Genomic DNA, 14,388 nt, shown 5'->3' with positions numbered 1-14,388 from the left:
ATTCACCAGCCATGAATTAAAAGCACCAGCACTTTACTTTCGTTGTGTCAGTCTCTGAGTGCCGCTGTTTGCTACACAGCCTGTTACCTATATATATATATATATATATATATATATATATATATATGTATTTATCTCTGCATCATGTGCTGTTTGGGGACTATTTTTTTAAGTGCCATCCTGTCTGACACTGCAGTGCCACTCCTAGATGGGCCCGGTGTTTGTGTCGGCCACTTGGGTCACTTAGCTTAGTCATCCAGCGACCTCGGCGCAAATTTTAGGACTAAAAATAATATTGTGAGGTGTGAGGTGTTCAGAATAGACTGGAAATGAGTGGAAATTGTGGATATTGAGGTTAGTAATACTATGGGATCAAAATGACCCCAAATTCTATGATTTAAGCTGTTTTTGAGGGGTTTTTGAATAAAAAACACCTGAATCCAAAACACACCCGAATCCGACCAAAATTTTTTAGGGAGGTTTTGCCAAAACGTGTCCGAATCCAAAACACGGCCGCAGAACCGAATCCAAAACCAAAACACAAAACCCGAAAAATGTCCGGTGCACATCACTATTTACAAAGACAATTTGTGATAAATGTCTACAATATAAATATACATCACAATATTAAATGACACTATTGTCTTTGTAAAATAATTTCCGCTGTGCAATAACAGATATCAAGATGACCAAAGCCAAGGGCAAACACTTGTTAGATGCTGGTATAATGCAGATATAACTGTCTTGTTCTAACAATGATTATATGCTAGCTTCAGAAAGAATCCCATCTCAGACAACTACAGTATTATGAGAAACAGATTAGTTGATGTTTAACTTGATGTAACTTGATAACAGGTAACTTGATGTTTCCTGGAAATACAAAATAGACTTGGTTGGGTTGTTTGTTGTTATAAATATAGTATACAACATACAAAACTGGGTTCAAGACAATACAATTTCCTGGTTTCAATCTGACTACCTCACCATGAAGCATCCAGTCCTGGGAATTCCAAAGCTCCTCAGGAAACAAGTTACAGCACTGACATTATACACACTGCCTGATTACCTGATTCATTACTCCTTATTTTGCAACCATGTAAAATTCTATATATAGCTAGAACTCAGCAGCATAATAAGACCAAACAATCTAATAATAAGACCAAACAATCTAATAAATAATTGCAAATCAATGCAGACACTTTATATAGGTTTTCATTTTTATTTAAATTTTATCTGTTTAGATCGTTTAATATGCCAGGCACATGATTTACCTTACTTGTAAATCAGATGTGAATAATCAATGACTCTCCAGCTGTCATAGAACTACAAGTTCCAGTAAAGTTGGCCTAACAACTGTAAAACACAAGTTCCCTGAATCTACATCAGGGGAGAACAAGAAATCTGCAGGTGTAACATATAAAAGAGACTTTGTAACATTTACAAATATGTAAATGTTTCCAGATATTGGCAGAATTCAATACATTGTCAATGAAACTAGGGGGGTCTGTATTTATTGATGTCAGACTTTATTCAGTTAGCCGAGAAATACCACTCAGTTAATTGAATAACATTATATTAAATTATGTAATCTATAATACAGGCGTAATTTGTAATATTACAGTTATTTATTGTATAAAATCAGTATTTACGACATCTTCACTGTTAATTGTCATTTGAGGACAGTAAAAAGTTCTTAGTATGTCTGAGACTCTCTCTCTCTCTCTCTCTCTCTCTACTGTATATCTCACAACTCATAAATCAGATCAGAGACGGTTATATGATATCCCAAGTCTTTCTACCTTTCTTTTCTTTTCAAATTCTCTTACAATAATCTTTATAAAACCTGCACTGGGTCAGTTCTGATCAGGGCTGTAACTAGGTGTGGGCAAATGGTGCGCCACACAGAGTGCAGGGCTCTGTGGGTGGCACCATAGCTGTCTTGCAGCAGGAACCCACAGGTCTCACCTGCCACTGCCCACTACAAAAGGAAAGCGTTATTCTCACCTGACACTGCAATCTATATTTTCCGGGCACCCCCTGCATGTTACATTAGCGATGCGCCCACCTCCCCCGAGTCCTGGCTCCTTTGTAGCACAGCCCTCAGGATTTGTGGTTGCCAGTTCTTCCAGCAGACTACAAGTCCCATGATGCACCACAAGTCTGTGTACCAGTGACTCTGACAGTCTCTCCCCACTCCCAAGCTGCTTGCGGTGCTGCTGCCTTCACCACAGTAAGGGGCTGACGCTAACCTATAATAAGCATTGGGGGAGCATCTAATACAATATATATACATATATGACCAACACCCAGCAATTAGACTGCTGACAGAGGATGGGTTAATTACTTTCCCCCATCCCTGACCCCTACCCTAATCCTAACCCCCCTGTGGTGGCATCTAGAGCTAAGATAGTTGGTGTGGTAGCTAGGGCTAAGTCACAGGGGGTGGCGGCTAGGGCTAAGAATTGGGAGGAGGGGGGCTGCTATGACTGAGCCCCCCTCTGGTGCCTTATCCTAACCCCTGATACTTACCTTCGGGATGTTGGCAGTCGGTGTTCAAGCACTGGGATTCTGAGTGGTTTTGGGATTCCAACATCAGATACATGACTGCTGGCATGCCGACTACCTTTATGCTGACTGCATCCTGTTTAAACACAGTTTAGACATCAACACATCATCTGCAGTTCACTCAAGATTGAATATATATATATATATATATATATATATATATATAATATATAAAATAGAGAATGTGCAGGCGCCACAAATGTTATAGATACACCCGACTAAAAACACTCCCAATAATTTTGGGCGTCTGCCGTCCCTTAAGTATGCAGTAGTGGTGAGTTACTGTGGTAATGGTTTATGGGCAAAATGGTATAAGGGTACTGGCGACCACCGGTGTAATAAAAAATATGTTTCAATCCATGTATATAATAAAATAAAATATACAAATTTATTTGGTACAGGTAAAATACAATTAGTATGACAGTAAAAAATGTGCAATACTAAAAAAGTGGGAAGAGGGGATGGACTGTGTTATAAAAACACATGCACAAGGTTCTAAAACCAAGTTTCACATAAAAAATAAATAATGTGACTAACAATGTTCAAAAACCAGAATAAATAAAGGAGAGTCTTAACTTGTAGGTAGAGGGTCACAGAGGGAGAACCTTGTGCATGTGTTTTTATAACACAGTCCATCCCCTCTTCCCACTTTTTTAGTATTGCACATTTTTTACTGTCATACTAATTGTATTTTACCTGTACCAAATAAATTTGTATATTTTATTTTATTATATACATAAATTGAAACATATTTTTTATTACACCGGTGGTCGCCAGTACCCTTATACCATTTTGCCTATATATATATATATATATATATATAGTGCAGAAAGTGGCGGGTGGCACTCCAAGGACTTTCACAGGCTTTCTGCATATGTTATAGTGCTTATGAACTGCAGAGAGCACCAGTGCATGTAAGTTTGGATCCAGACTGCTGACCAACAAATTCATATAGAGAGAGAGAGGGAGGGAGAGAGAGATAGAGAGAGAGGTGCCGGCACTGACATGCTAAGAAGCATTACGTGCCCTGGTACCATCCCGGGTCGAGCATGTTACCTCTGCTGTTTGACCCTTGAGTTTGGTAAGAACCACTGCAGAGAGATACTGTGGCAGGATCAGTGAGTACATCTGTTTACAGTAAGTGAGAGGGTGTGAGCTGGGAAGTTTGTGTGTGGGAGGGGCAGGTGATATATAAGACACACAGGTGAGCTGACAGTCAGTCACTCAGAGTCTGTGCAGTGCAGCAGCTACAGTATGCCTGAGACCAGGAACAGAGGAGAGTCGCTGTATCTCAGTGTCGGGGTCCTGGCTATCAGTGCAGGTAGGAACATACTGCCCGTCAGTATCTCATCCTGATTATCCCATTCCCTGCCAGCAATCATCTCCCCTGACAGGGAAGAGTTATAGACTGTTGCTTCCACAATCATCTCATGTGTTTCTGTCTATATTCTAGGATGTTTGCTTCTATCAATACATTATTACAGCTCTGCTGCAGCTGCTCCACTTGTCTCCTCTTCGGTCCTGGGCGTCCTGCTCCTTATCCTAGCAGCGATACTGGCATATGCAGGTATGTGTGTCACTCTAAGAGAAACTTTTTCTATGATGTCTAATTAATGTTATTCCGTTAAATAACTGTAAAGAGCTAGTCAGATAATGGAGAGACAAATAATATAAGGACACTGCTCTGTAATAAGTCATTTGGCAATTCCCTTGTTGCAGGGGGAAGTATTTTCCTACCACTGTCAGTATACAGTTAGATATAATCACCAATACCCCACACAGCACATTAAAGGAAGTGATTTACCAACATAATAAATAGGTTTTATCCAGCACAGTATGGAGCCATTTTACAATTCAATGATGATATGTAATGTTAATAGCAGCATTTATTATAAATGTCACTTACACGTAATAATGCACATTCCAAACAAACTACTTTGAGTAAATATTTGAATTCACAAATAACCATTTGGGTGATATATTTATGTAGTTTCATTTCTCTCCTTTAGGAATCAGAAAAATCACATCAAATGTCTCATTGTGGGTCTCATTTTACTGGACAGTGTCAGCCATGTGGTGTGGTTCTGGAGTCAATTTGATACTGACAGGAAATGATGTCATTGGCATCTCTGACATGAGAAATGCAATGGTTCCTGGCCTAGTGTCCTTCTTCCTGGGGTTGCTTATTATTGGAATTATTGGGATCCTTCAGAGGGAAATTCTCCTTTCTGTGATGGCTGTCGCACTCTCTCTTTCCTATATTCATGAAATTGTTATACTCTATGACAGCAGAATAGGTTCCTCTGCAATAGCATGTAATTACCTTATTGTGACTGTAATTGGGATATACTTTATTGGAGGACGGGCACTCCATAACTTCAGTAAGAAGAAAGTTAGTTTGCCTGGTATAGACCAGTCCAACATCAAAGACAAGGAGCAAGGTGCCGCCAGAGGTTCATGCAATATAGAGCTTACAGCCACTTGCCTGATCCTTAATATGACGGCCTCTAGTGTATTTGGCTGCAGGCTTCTGGGAATAACCAATACTCTGTTTGTGGGCCAGGTGGCATGGCTGTGGACAGCTGCTATTTACCAGACTGGTATATGCATCCTGTCATACCGTTATTATCACATTCTAGATGCCACATATTTTGCTTTTTTCTCCATTCTGAGATATGCTGAAGGTTACTCATTACTGTATCAGTTTCTGAACACTAATGAGCTAAGTTACCCAGTCCCATTCTTTGTAGTCTTTGCCATAATATTTGTTGTCCTCTCCCTGTTTACAAGTATTCAGAGCCTGGTGCAATCTGTGTACTTACTCTTTTATGTGGCCTATTGCATAGCATTGGCCAGTAACACACATGGGTTTTTTCATGAAGGATCCCAGGGAGTGAATATTGCAGTATACATTTCTTCAGCGATTATGGTGCTGGTCACTCTATACAATGCACAGGCATCTGCAAGTATCCCCACTGGGGAGGGCACCATTAGGAAACTGTTCACCAGTAATAACATTTTCAGGCTCCGTCAGGGTAATAACATCCGTGAGCCCTTCCTTGGCTATTCCAAGTATGCTGATGCTGAAGTCCTGGCTCATGCTTGTAGCATTTTGGCTGCCTTTGCCATGACAATGCCGGGAAGCTCTGGAGAACCCTTGGGTACAGTGGTCTTGCCCTGGGTTGTCGTTGCTGGAGGGCTGTATAATCTTATTTGTGGGTCAGTAGCTTTCTCCCGTGGCAAGACACTGGAAAGTAGCGCTTTCATTCTGTATGGCGTAATGTGGGTTATTTGGGGAATTTCCCGGTACAGTGGTATCTATAGCACAAGCAGAGGCTTTAACACTGCAGTAGGAATCATATGCTTCATTCTCTTTAACAGTTTCATTGTATTCAGCACACTTTTCCTATCTAAGGCCTGGTTTGTGTATTCTCTCACTTTCCAGCTTATACTAATCAGCTTCCTTCTAGACTCCCTCAATGCTCTTCCTCTGGGCTATGACATCGCTGTCACTATTATCTTTGGCATTGCTGGCTTCTACTTATTTCTTGCCACCCTACATAATGGCACCTTTGAGGCTCCCCAAATACCAGTAGGCAGCCCATTTATCAAAATTAGTGGATTTTCTAATCAGACATCAAAATGTCCCCATCTGATCTCTACAAAGACCAGCTCTGTACGACAGATCGCAGGTAAGATGAGGGGAAATTAATTGTTTGATGTACATTGTAGAATGTTATATTTATATCCTATTGTCAGGTCATTGATAATTTACATTATAATAAAATCATTCAGTGCTCACAAAATCTCCATAGGCACATATATTGTGTTTTGTAGTAAGATAACACATAAAATTATACATTTTTGCTCACAATAGCAACCAAAACAGTAACCAGCTAGATCTTCATTGTAGATAAGAATGTATTTACTGTGTAAACATATGTGCTATAAACAATACAGTCCTTAGTCTGACACTGTTCACATGTTGGTATGTCAAATATCTATTGACCTAAACAGAGAGATACTAATACAATATTTTTCAAGCAAACCTATTAATTGATGAGCGACCCAATTAGGACAGTTTCAGATTTCATAAGAATTTTGCTGGGTTACACAGATCTATAAAGTGGAACATGATTCTATTCATATTTATAAAATATTCTTTCATTATTGAACTATTTCTAATTAACACATTTTTATTCAATACCTTTGCACAGTTATGACTAAGTAACGAAGGTTATCTGAAGATAGAAAGCCTTTTAATTAGTCATAAAGTGGTGCTGACAGCCTACATGCACTTCCTATACTGTGTACAATGTATGTGTACTGTGTATGTTTTACTTATGGACTTTCTGCTGTCACATTTTCCAGAGATTATGAGAAATGGAGGAATATGTGGTGTTCCGTCAGACACTGTCTATATCTTGGTGGCAGCGTGCAATCAGCCAGACGCCGTAGAGAAAGCCTACAAGTAGGTGCCAATAGTACAGTGTGAGCGATGGCTTTCCTGGAAACATCACTGTAACTATAAATAATGAATTACTATTAACACCTGTTGAAAGATTATCAGTTTTATCTCTAACACAAAGCTGCAAATTCACATAGAAGTCAGTTTAGTAACACCTGTAACATATAATACAGATTTGATCAATTCATTATTGTTTTTCCTTTATACAAGAAAAAACACAGGTAATAAACAATGATAAATCCATTTACATGGTGTCACAGAATGAAATATAGAGATATTATACAGATTTTTATATCAGAGTGATTGGTAGAGTACACTAGAGAAACACTCATCATCGTATACATAAAGTGGAATAACATTGATTAATATATACTGTATTTATTCCTCCTGTTTGTAGGACAAAGCGTCAGGCTCAGGACCGTCCAATGTCATTGTGGATTTCTAGTCTAGATCAATTAAAAGCTGCAAAACATTTGTTTAGTCCGCTGTTATGGGACTTCATGCAGGCTGCCTGGCCTTCATCCATCAGCTTGGTGATCCCAAGAGGTGAGCATATATTTATATTTACTACTGCATGACACTAATTGACATCACAATGGCCCTCATTCCGAGTTAATCGCTCGCTAGCTGCTTTTAGCAGCAATGCAAACGCTAGGCCGCCGCCCTCTGGGAGTGTATCTTAGCGTAGCAGAAGTGCGATCGAAAGGTTAGCAGTTCTGCAACTAAAAAATTTCATGCAGTTTCAAAGTGGCTCGATACTTACTCCTATCTTGCGATGACTGCAGTCTGTTTAGTTCCTGGTTTGACATCACAAACACGCCCTGCGTTTGGCCAGCCACTCCCCCGTTTCTCCAGCCACTCCTGTGTTTTTACCTGGCACGCCTGCGTTTTTTTAGCACACTCCCTGAAAACGCTGAGTTGCTGCCCAGAAACACCCACTTCCTGCCAATCAAACAACGAACACTGGAGTGACTGAAAAGCGTCGCTCGAGCTTGTGTAAAACTACAAAGTTTTGTGTGAAAGTACTTAGCGCATGCGCGCTGCGTACCATGCGCATGCGCATAAATGCTGTTTTTTCACCTGATCGCTACGCTGCGGAAAATGGCAACGAGCGATCAACTCGGAATGAGGGCCAATATTCTGTAAAATCTCTTCCATTACATATTATTACAATGACACATATGTCCCTGACAGGGCCATGGCTGGATGTGTTGGGTGCCAGGGACTCTGCAAAATACATAGGCACCCCTCAGAGCATTGCCATACGGATCCCAGACTGTGCGGTGACTACACACTTAATTGATATGGTAAGAGAAAATGTACGGCTGCTGCAAGACGTTTACACTGTTTGCTATGCAGACCTATTGTGTCTGTTCCTGACATATTTGCAAACATTCCGCTTTCCATGCAGCTTATGAAGAAGAAAGTACATACAAACAACTTGGAATATAATATGATTTGACTGATAATTTATTTTTAGGTGGGTCCCATTGCAGTCACATCAGCTAATCCATCCGGGGAAGCAGACACAACTCATCACAACCAAGTCTATGCAAAGTTGGGAGATAAGGTAAAATATAATCAAATATTTATCCACAAATAAATAAATTAATCATAAAGCAACAAATAAATCAGGGGTGAAACAGAATAGCAGAGTGGGGGTCTCAGGTAGCAATCTGGGGCAAAAGGTGGAAAGCAAGGGCCTTGCATGGAGAAATTGACCCAGCATTGCCAGGCCCCCATTACCCTGGGGTCCTGTAGCAGGTATACCCCCTGCACCAATGATAATTAGGCCACTGAAATAAATTCCATGATATAAAATGATGTATAATTTCAGGTAGATGGAGTGCTGTGTGATGGGGCTTCCCCTGAGAATATCGCATCTACCGTGGTTGACTGTACAAAAATCGAAACTGGAAACATTACATTTTTTCGAGTTGGCATTGTCCCCAAATCACAGGTAAATCTTGTACCACTAAACTATTTACTGTATTTTTATTGTTGTGTTGTTTTCTTTCATATATATATATATATATATATATATATAGTCACAGGCATGGAGGCAGCACTCTCTTGATTTTCAATATGTAGAACATCTTTGGTGCAAGATCCATAAAATAATCAACAGTCACCTATCTGACTTTCTTAGGTAGGATAGTTAGTCTTAAAAATGTTACAGTGTAGGAGATCACTACCTGGTTGAACTCGATGGACAAATTGTCTTTTTTCAATCTTAGAAACTGTGTTACTATGTTACTATGATAGGATCAGCACACATAGGGCCTAATTCAGACCTGATCTACGATCAGCTTCCCTGACATGCGGGGGGACGCCCATCACAGGGCTAGTACGCCCCGCATGTCAGGCCCTACCCCACCGCACAAGTACAAAAGCATTGCACAGCGGCAATGCTTTAGTACTTGAAGAGTAGCCCCCAGCCAGCGCAGCTCCTGCGCGCTGACAGGGAGCTACTCATTGCTGTCCGGGTCGCAGAAGCTGCGTGTGACATCACACATCCGCCGCGGCCCACCCCCCGGCACGGTCCGGGCATGCCTGCATTGCCGGACCGCGCCCCTAAAACGGCAGCCAAACACCGCCGTCCCGCCCCCTCCCGCCCAGTGACCGCCTCTGCCTATCAATCAGGCAGAGGTGATCGCAGGGCTGAGTTGGCCGTTGGCTGTCCGGCATGTGCCGGCGCACTGCGGCGGCGGCGGCGCATGCGCAGTTCAGACCTGATCGGCTGCTGTCCGAAAACGCACAGCAGCGATCAGGTCTGAATTAGGCCCATATTCCAGTTGAATAGGAGAAGTATATTTGTGAAGAGTACATCACAATGGTCGGCTTATCAGTCAGTTCAATCAAATGATTTTCATCAGGAACATGCTGATCAGAAACGACTGTTTAGCAGAACATGGTGATGTACCCATAACAATAAATGTAACACTTCTATTCAACTGGACTATGTGTGCTGAACCTATCCTATCTAAGAAAGTCAAATAGGTAGAGACTCTCTCTCTCATTCTCTCTCTCTCTCTCTCTCTCTCTATATATATATATATATATATATATATATATATAAATAAAATCAGTTCCTTATATATAGCGCAGCATATTCCGTTTTGCCTTACAATTGGAACAGCAGTAATTGAACAAAACTGGGTAATAACAGACAGACAGGTCGGAAGGCCCTACACAGGGCTGGTGCTAGGGTGTTTGGTGCCCCCCTGCAAACTGTAAATTTGTGCCCTCCCACACTTTACAAAAGGACAGCGCATATCAAAAAAGGGATGTGGTCTCACAAGGAAGGGGCATGGCCACACAATAGTACACCCATTTAAAATGCCCCCAGTAGTGGCGCTGCTTACACATAATACCCCAGTTGTAGCACAGCCAGTAGTAGCACAGCTTACACATAATAAACCCAGTAGTAGCGCAACTTACACAAAACACCCCAGTAATAGCGCAGCTAACACTTAACGCCCCCAGTAGTAGTGCAGCTTACATGTAACACCCCCAGTAGTAGTGCAGCTTACACATAACAACCCCAGTAGTAGCGCCACTTACGCTAATGCCCCAGTAGTAGCTCCGCTTACACGTAACACCACAATAGTAGCGCAGCTTACACATAACTCCCCAGTAGTAGCGCCGCTTACACATAACGACCCCAGTAGTAGCGCCGCTTACACATAATGACCCCAGTAGTAGCGCCGCTTACACATAATAAACCCAGTAGTAGCGCAGCTTACACTTAACACCCCCAGCAGTAGTGCAGCTTACACGTAACCCCCCCCAGTAGTAGCGCAGCTTACACATAACAACCCCAGTAGTAGCACAGCTTTCACTTAACACCCCCAGTAGTAGCGCAGCTTATACATAACACCCTCAGTAGTAGCGCCACTTACACGTAATGCCCCAGTAGTAGCTCCGCTTACACATAACACCCCAGTAGTAGCGCAGCTTACACATAACGCTCCCAGTAGTAGCACCACTTACACATAACACCCCCAGCAGTAGCGCCAATTACACGTAATGCCCCAGTAGTAGCGCTGCTTACACATAACGAACCCAGTAGTTGCATCACTTACACGTAGCAGCCCAGTAGTAGCGCAGCTTACACGTAATGCCCCCAGTAGTAGCTCAGCTTACACATAACACCCCAGCAGTAGCGCAGTTTACACATAATGACCCCAGTAGTAGAGCAGATTACACATAACACCCCCATTAGTAATGCAGCTTACATGTAATGCCCCAGTAGTAGCACCGCTTACACATATCGCCCACGGAAGTGCAGTTTATTCACATTCCCCACCGCCCACATACACATACATAAAAACACACACACACACACACACACACATATATACATACATACACACAAACACACAAATACACACACACACACACACACACACACACACACACACACACACACACACACTTTCTCACTTACTGTCCCTGGCTGGCAGGATCTGGAGCAGCATGTCCTCCTCTGTGGCACTGCAGTCTGCTGGTCCCATGTAGCTCCGCCCCCTCCATCAATGTAGCCCCGCCCCCTCCACCCATGTAGCTTTATCCCCTTTTTATCCGATCAGTCACTGACTCACTGCCACTGTCATAGGAGGGGGAGAGGAGGCTTTAAGCTGCTGGTAACAGCAGGGAGACCAGGCGCAGCAGCGGAAATGCATAGCAGGGAGAGCGCCTCTCCAGCCTGATGCCTACCTGCTGTGCATCCCTTTGCTGAGCGAGTAGCAGCGGGCTTGGCTCTACCTTATATTACATATGAGTATTATGTGTTGTGTACTTTATGCAGCAGTGTGTCTCTGTAAAGCAGGCAAATCTCCCATAGAGACACCACTGTGTACAGAATGCTCTATGCATTCATGCCATGCTTATAGATGAGATGACCCCTAAGACTACATTAAAAGTTTGAAAAATGTTTAAAAGAATACTTTTCATGAGAAATAAATGTAAGAAGACCTATTGGCCCTTAAGGAATCATGTTTTCTATTTTGCATGAATGGTTAGTACATCTGAAAGTTTTATCTTTATTGGAAGCTCCAGTTATCATCCATCAACCTCTGAGAAAAATAAACTATTTCTTTTGAATTGTGTAACCAACTTTACCAACTATATAGAGGGATTGTATTAAACCTTCTAGAGAGGTCAAGTGGAGAAGTTGCCCAGATACAATGATAGCTGGAAGCTGAGTGATTGCTATTATAGAAAGTTTGATACATCTCCCCCTAATGTACTGACCAGTTTTGGAGTTCAGTTTGGGATATTATAGTAGACATTAGACTGAAGAAGTAACAGTGTTCCCTTTCTTCATGCTGTGACTGTGAGCTGTAGTAACGTTATGTGACCTGTGACCTTATCTCAGGTGTTACAGATATTACACCAAGTGCAGCAGAAGCACAAGCAGGGTCAACTCAACGAGGCCTATGTTGGGTCTACAGAAGACATCACAGAATAGATCAGTGACCCCCAGGATGAGCCTGAGCTGAAGCCAAACACACACTCTGATGATGATGATGATGATGATGATGATGATGATGATGATGATGATGAATTACAGTCACATGCTGACAGCACTAAATATACCCAGTAGATATTGTTTATATGAATCTATGCTGCTCGTGGTAAAATGAATGACACATGTTCTTCAGATTCAATATTTATAAATATTTATTTATTTATTTTATGTAACAATAATTAAATTGTGTTTTTTTTTTACATTTGTGTATTTTTATATCAACACTTTCAGTATTTCAAAACTGAAATATGTCTGTAAATAATAGAGATACCACAGGGGCTCTTTGCATTTTGCATCAATGGATTTCAATGAATAAAGTTATTTCAATTTCAGATCTGAAAACACATGGAAAACATTTATTTGCACTAAAGTTTACAGTCTACAATAAAAATATGAATCAGTGATATATATATATATATATATATATATTAGTGATGAGCGGGTTCGGTTTCTCGGAAACCGAACCCCCCCGAACTTCACCCTTTTTACACGGGTCCGAGCCATACTCGGATTCTCCCGTATGGCTCGGTTAACCCGAGAGCGCCCGAACGTCATCATCCCGCTGTCGGATTCTCGCGAGATTCGGATTCTATATAAGCAGCCGCGCGTCGCCGCCATTTTCACTCGTGCATTAGAAATGTTAGGGAGAGGACGTGGCTGGCGTCCTCTCCGTTATTGTTGAACTTGATTGTGCATTATTGCTTAATTGTGGGGAGGGCTGGGGAGCAGCTGTATAATATAGGAGGAGTACAGTGCAGAGTTTTGCTGATCAGTGACCACCAGTTATCCGTTCTCTGCCTGAAAAAAACGCTCCATATTTGTGCTCAGTGTGCTGCATATATCTGTGCTCACACTGCTTAATTGTGGGGACTGGGGAGCAGCTGTATTATATAGCAGGAGTACAGTGCAGAGTTTTGCTGACAGTGACCACCAGTATACGTTGTCTGCCTGAAAAACACTCCATATCTGTGCTCAGTGTGCTGCTTTATTGTGGGGACTGGGGACCACCAGTATAATATTATATAGGAGGAGTACAGTGCAGAGTTTTGCTGACCAGTGACCACCAGTATATAATATATAGCATTACGGTACGGAAGGCCACTGCTGTACCTACCTCTGTGTCGTCATTAAGTATACTATCCATCTGCATTCTATACCTGTGGTGCATTTTAGTTTTGCAGTTTGCTGACACAGTGACCACCAGTATACTATATATAGCAGTACGGTACGGAAGGCCACTGCTGTACCTACCTCTGTGTCGTCATTAAGTATACTATCCATCTACATTCTATACCTGTGGTGCATTTTAGTTTTGCAGTTTGCTGACATAGTGACCACCAGTATACTATATATAGCAGTACGGTACGGAAGGCCACTGCTGTACCTACCTCTGTGTCGTCATTAAGTATACTATCCATCTACATTCTATACCTGTGGTGCATTTTAGTTTTGCAGTTTGCTGACACAGTGACCACCAGTATACTATATATAGCAGTACGGTACGGAAGGCCACTGCTGTACCTACCTCTGTGTCGTCATTAAGTATACTATCCATCTACATTCTATACCTGTGGTGCATTTTAGTTTTGCAGTTTGCTGACACAGTGACCACCAGTATACTATATATAGCAGTACGGTACGGAAGGCCACTGCTGTACCTACCTCTGTGTCGTCATTAAGTATACTATCCATCTACATTCTATACCTGTGGTGCATTTTAGTTTTGCAGTTTGCTGACACAGTGACCACCAGTATACTATATATAGCAGTACGGTACGGAAGGCCACTGCTGTACCTACCTCTGTGTCGTCATTAAGTATAC

At 41.8% G+C, this 14,388-nt stretch overlaps 1 protein-coding gene across 1 annotated transcript; it reads left to right on the top strand.

The window, feature by feature from the left end:
* Window positions 1-3,798: 3,798 nt before the first annotated feature.
* Window positions 3,799-12,506, top strand: LOC134949825 (uncharacterized). Its single transcript, XM_063938542.1, has 9 exons — window positions 3,799-3,886; window positions 4,019-4,132; window positions 4,575-6,257; window positions 6,937-7,036; window positions 7,431-7,579; window positions 8,228-8,340; window positions 8,514-8,603; window positions 8,871-8,993; window positions 12,414-12,506. Exons 1-9 carry the CDS (start codon window positions 3,820-3,822, stop codon window positions 12,504-12,506), a joined length of 2,532 nt encoding a protein of 843 aa, XP_063794612.1. The 5' UTR covers window positions 3,799-3,819.
* Window positions 12,507-14,388: the final 1,882 nt, after the last annotated feature.

This window comes from Pseudophryne corroboree, chromosome 8 (assembly GCF_028390025.1).
Source record: "Pseudophryne corroboree isolate aPseCor3 chromosome 8, aPseCor3.hap2, whole genome shotgun sequence".
NCBI lineage: Eukaryota > Metazoa > Chordata > Amphibia > Anura > Myobatrachidae > Pseudophryne > Pseudophryne corroboree.
This window is presented reverse-complemented; position numbering and strand designations above follow the sequence as displayed.

Coding starts and splice junctions, on each gene's coding strand:
- LOC134949825 (XM_063938542.1), top strand. CDS start 3,820: ATGCCTGAGACCAGGAACAGAGGAGAGTCGCTGTATCTCAGTGTCGGG. Junction 3,887..4,018: donor GGTCCTGGCTATCAGTGCAG/GTAGGAACATAC, acceptor TCTATATTCTAG/GATGTTTGCTTCTATCAATA. Junction 8,604..8,870: donor ATGCAAAGTTGGGAGATAAG/GTAAAATATAAT, acceptor GTATAATTTCAG/GTAGATGGAGTGCTGTGTGA.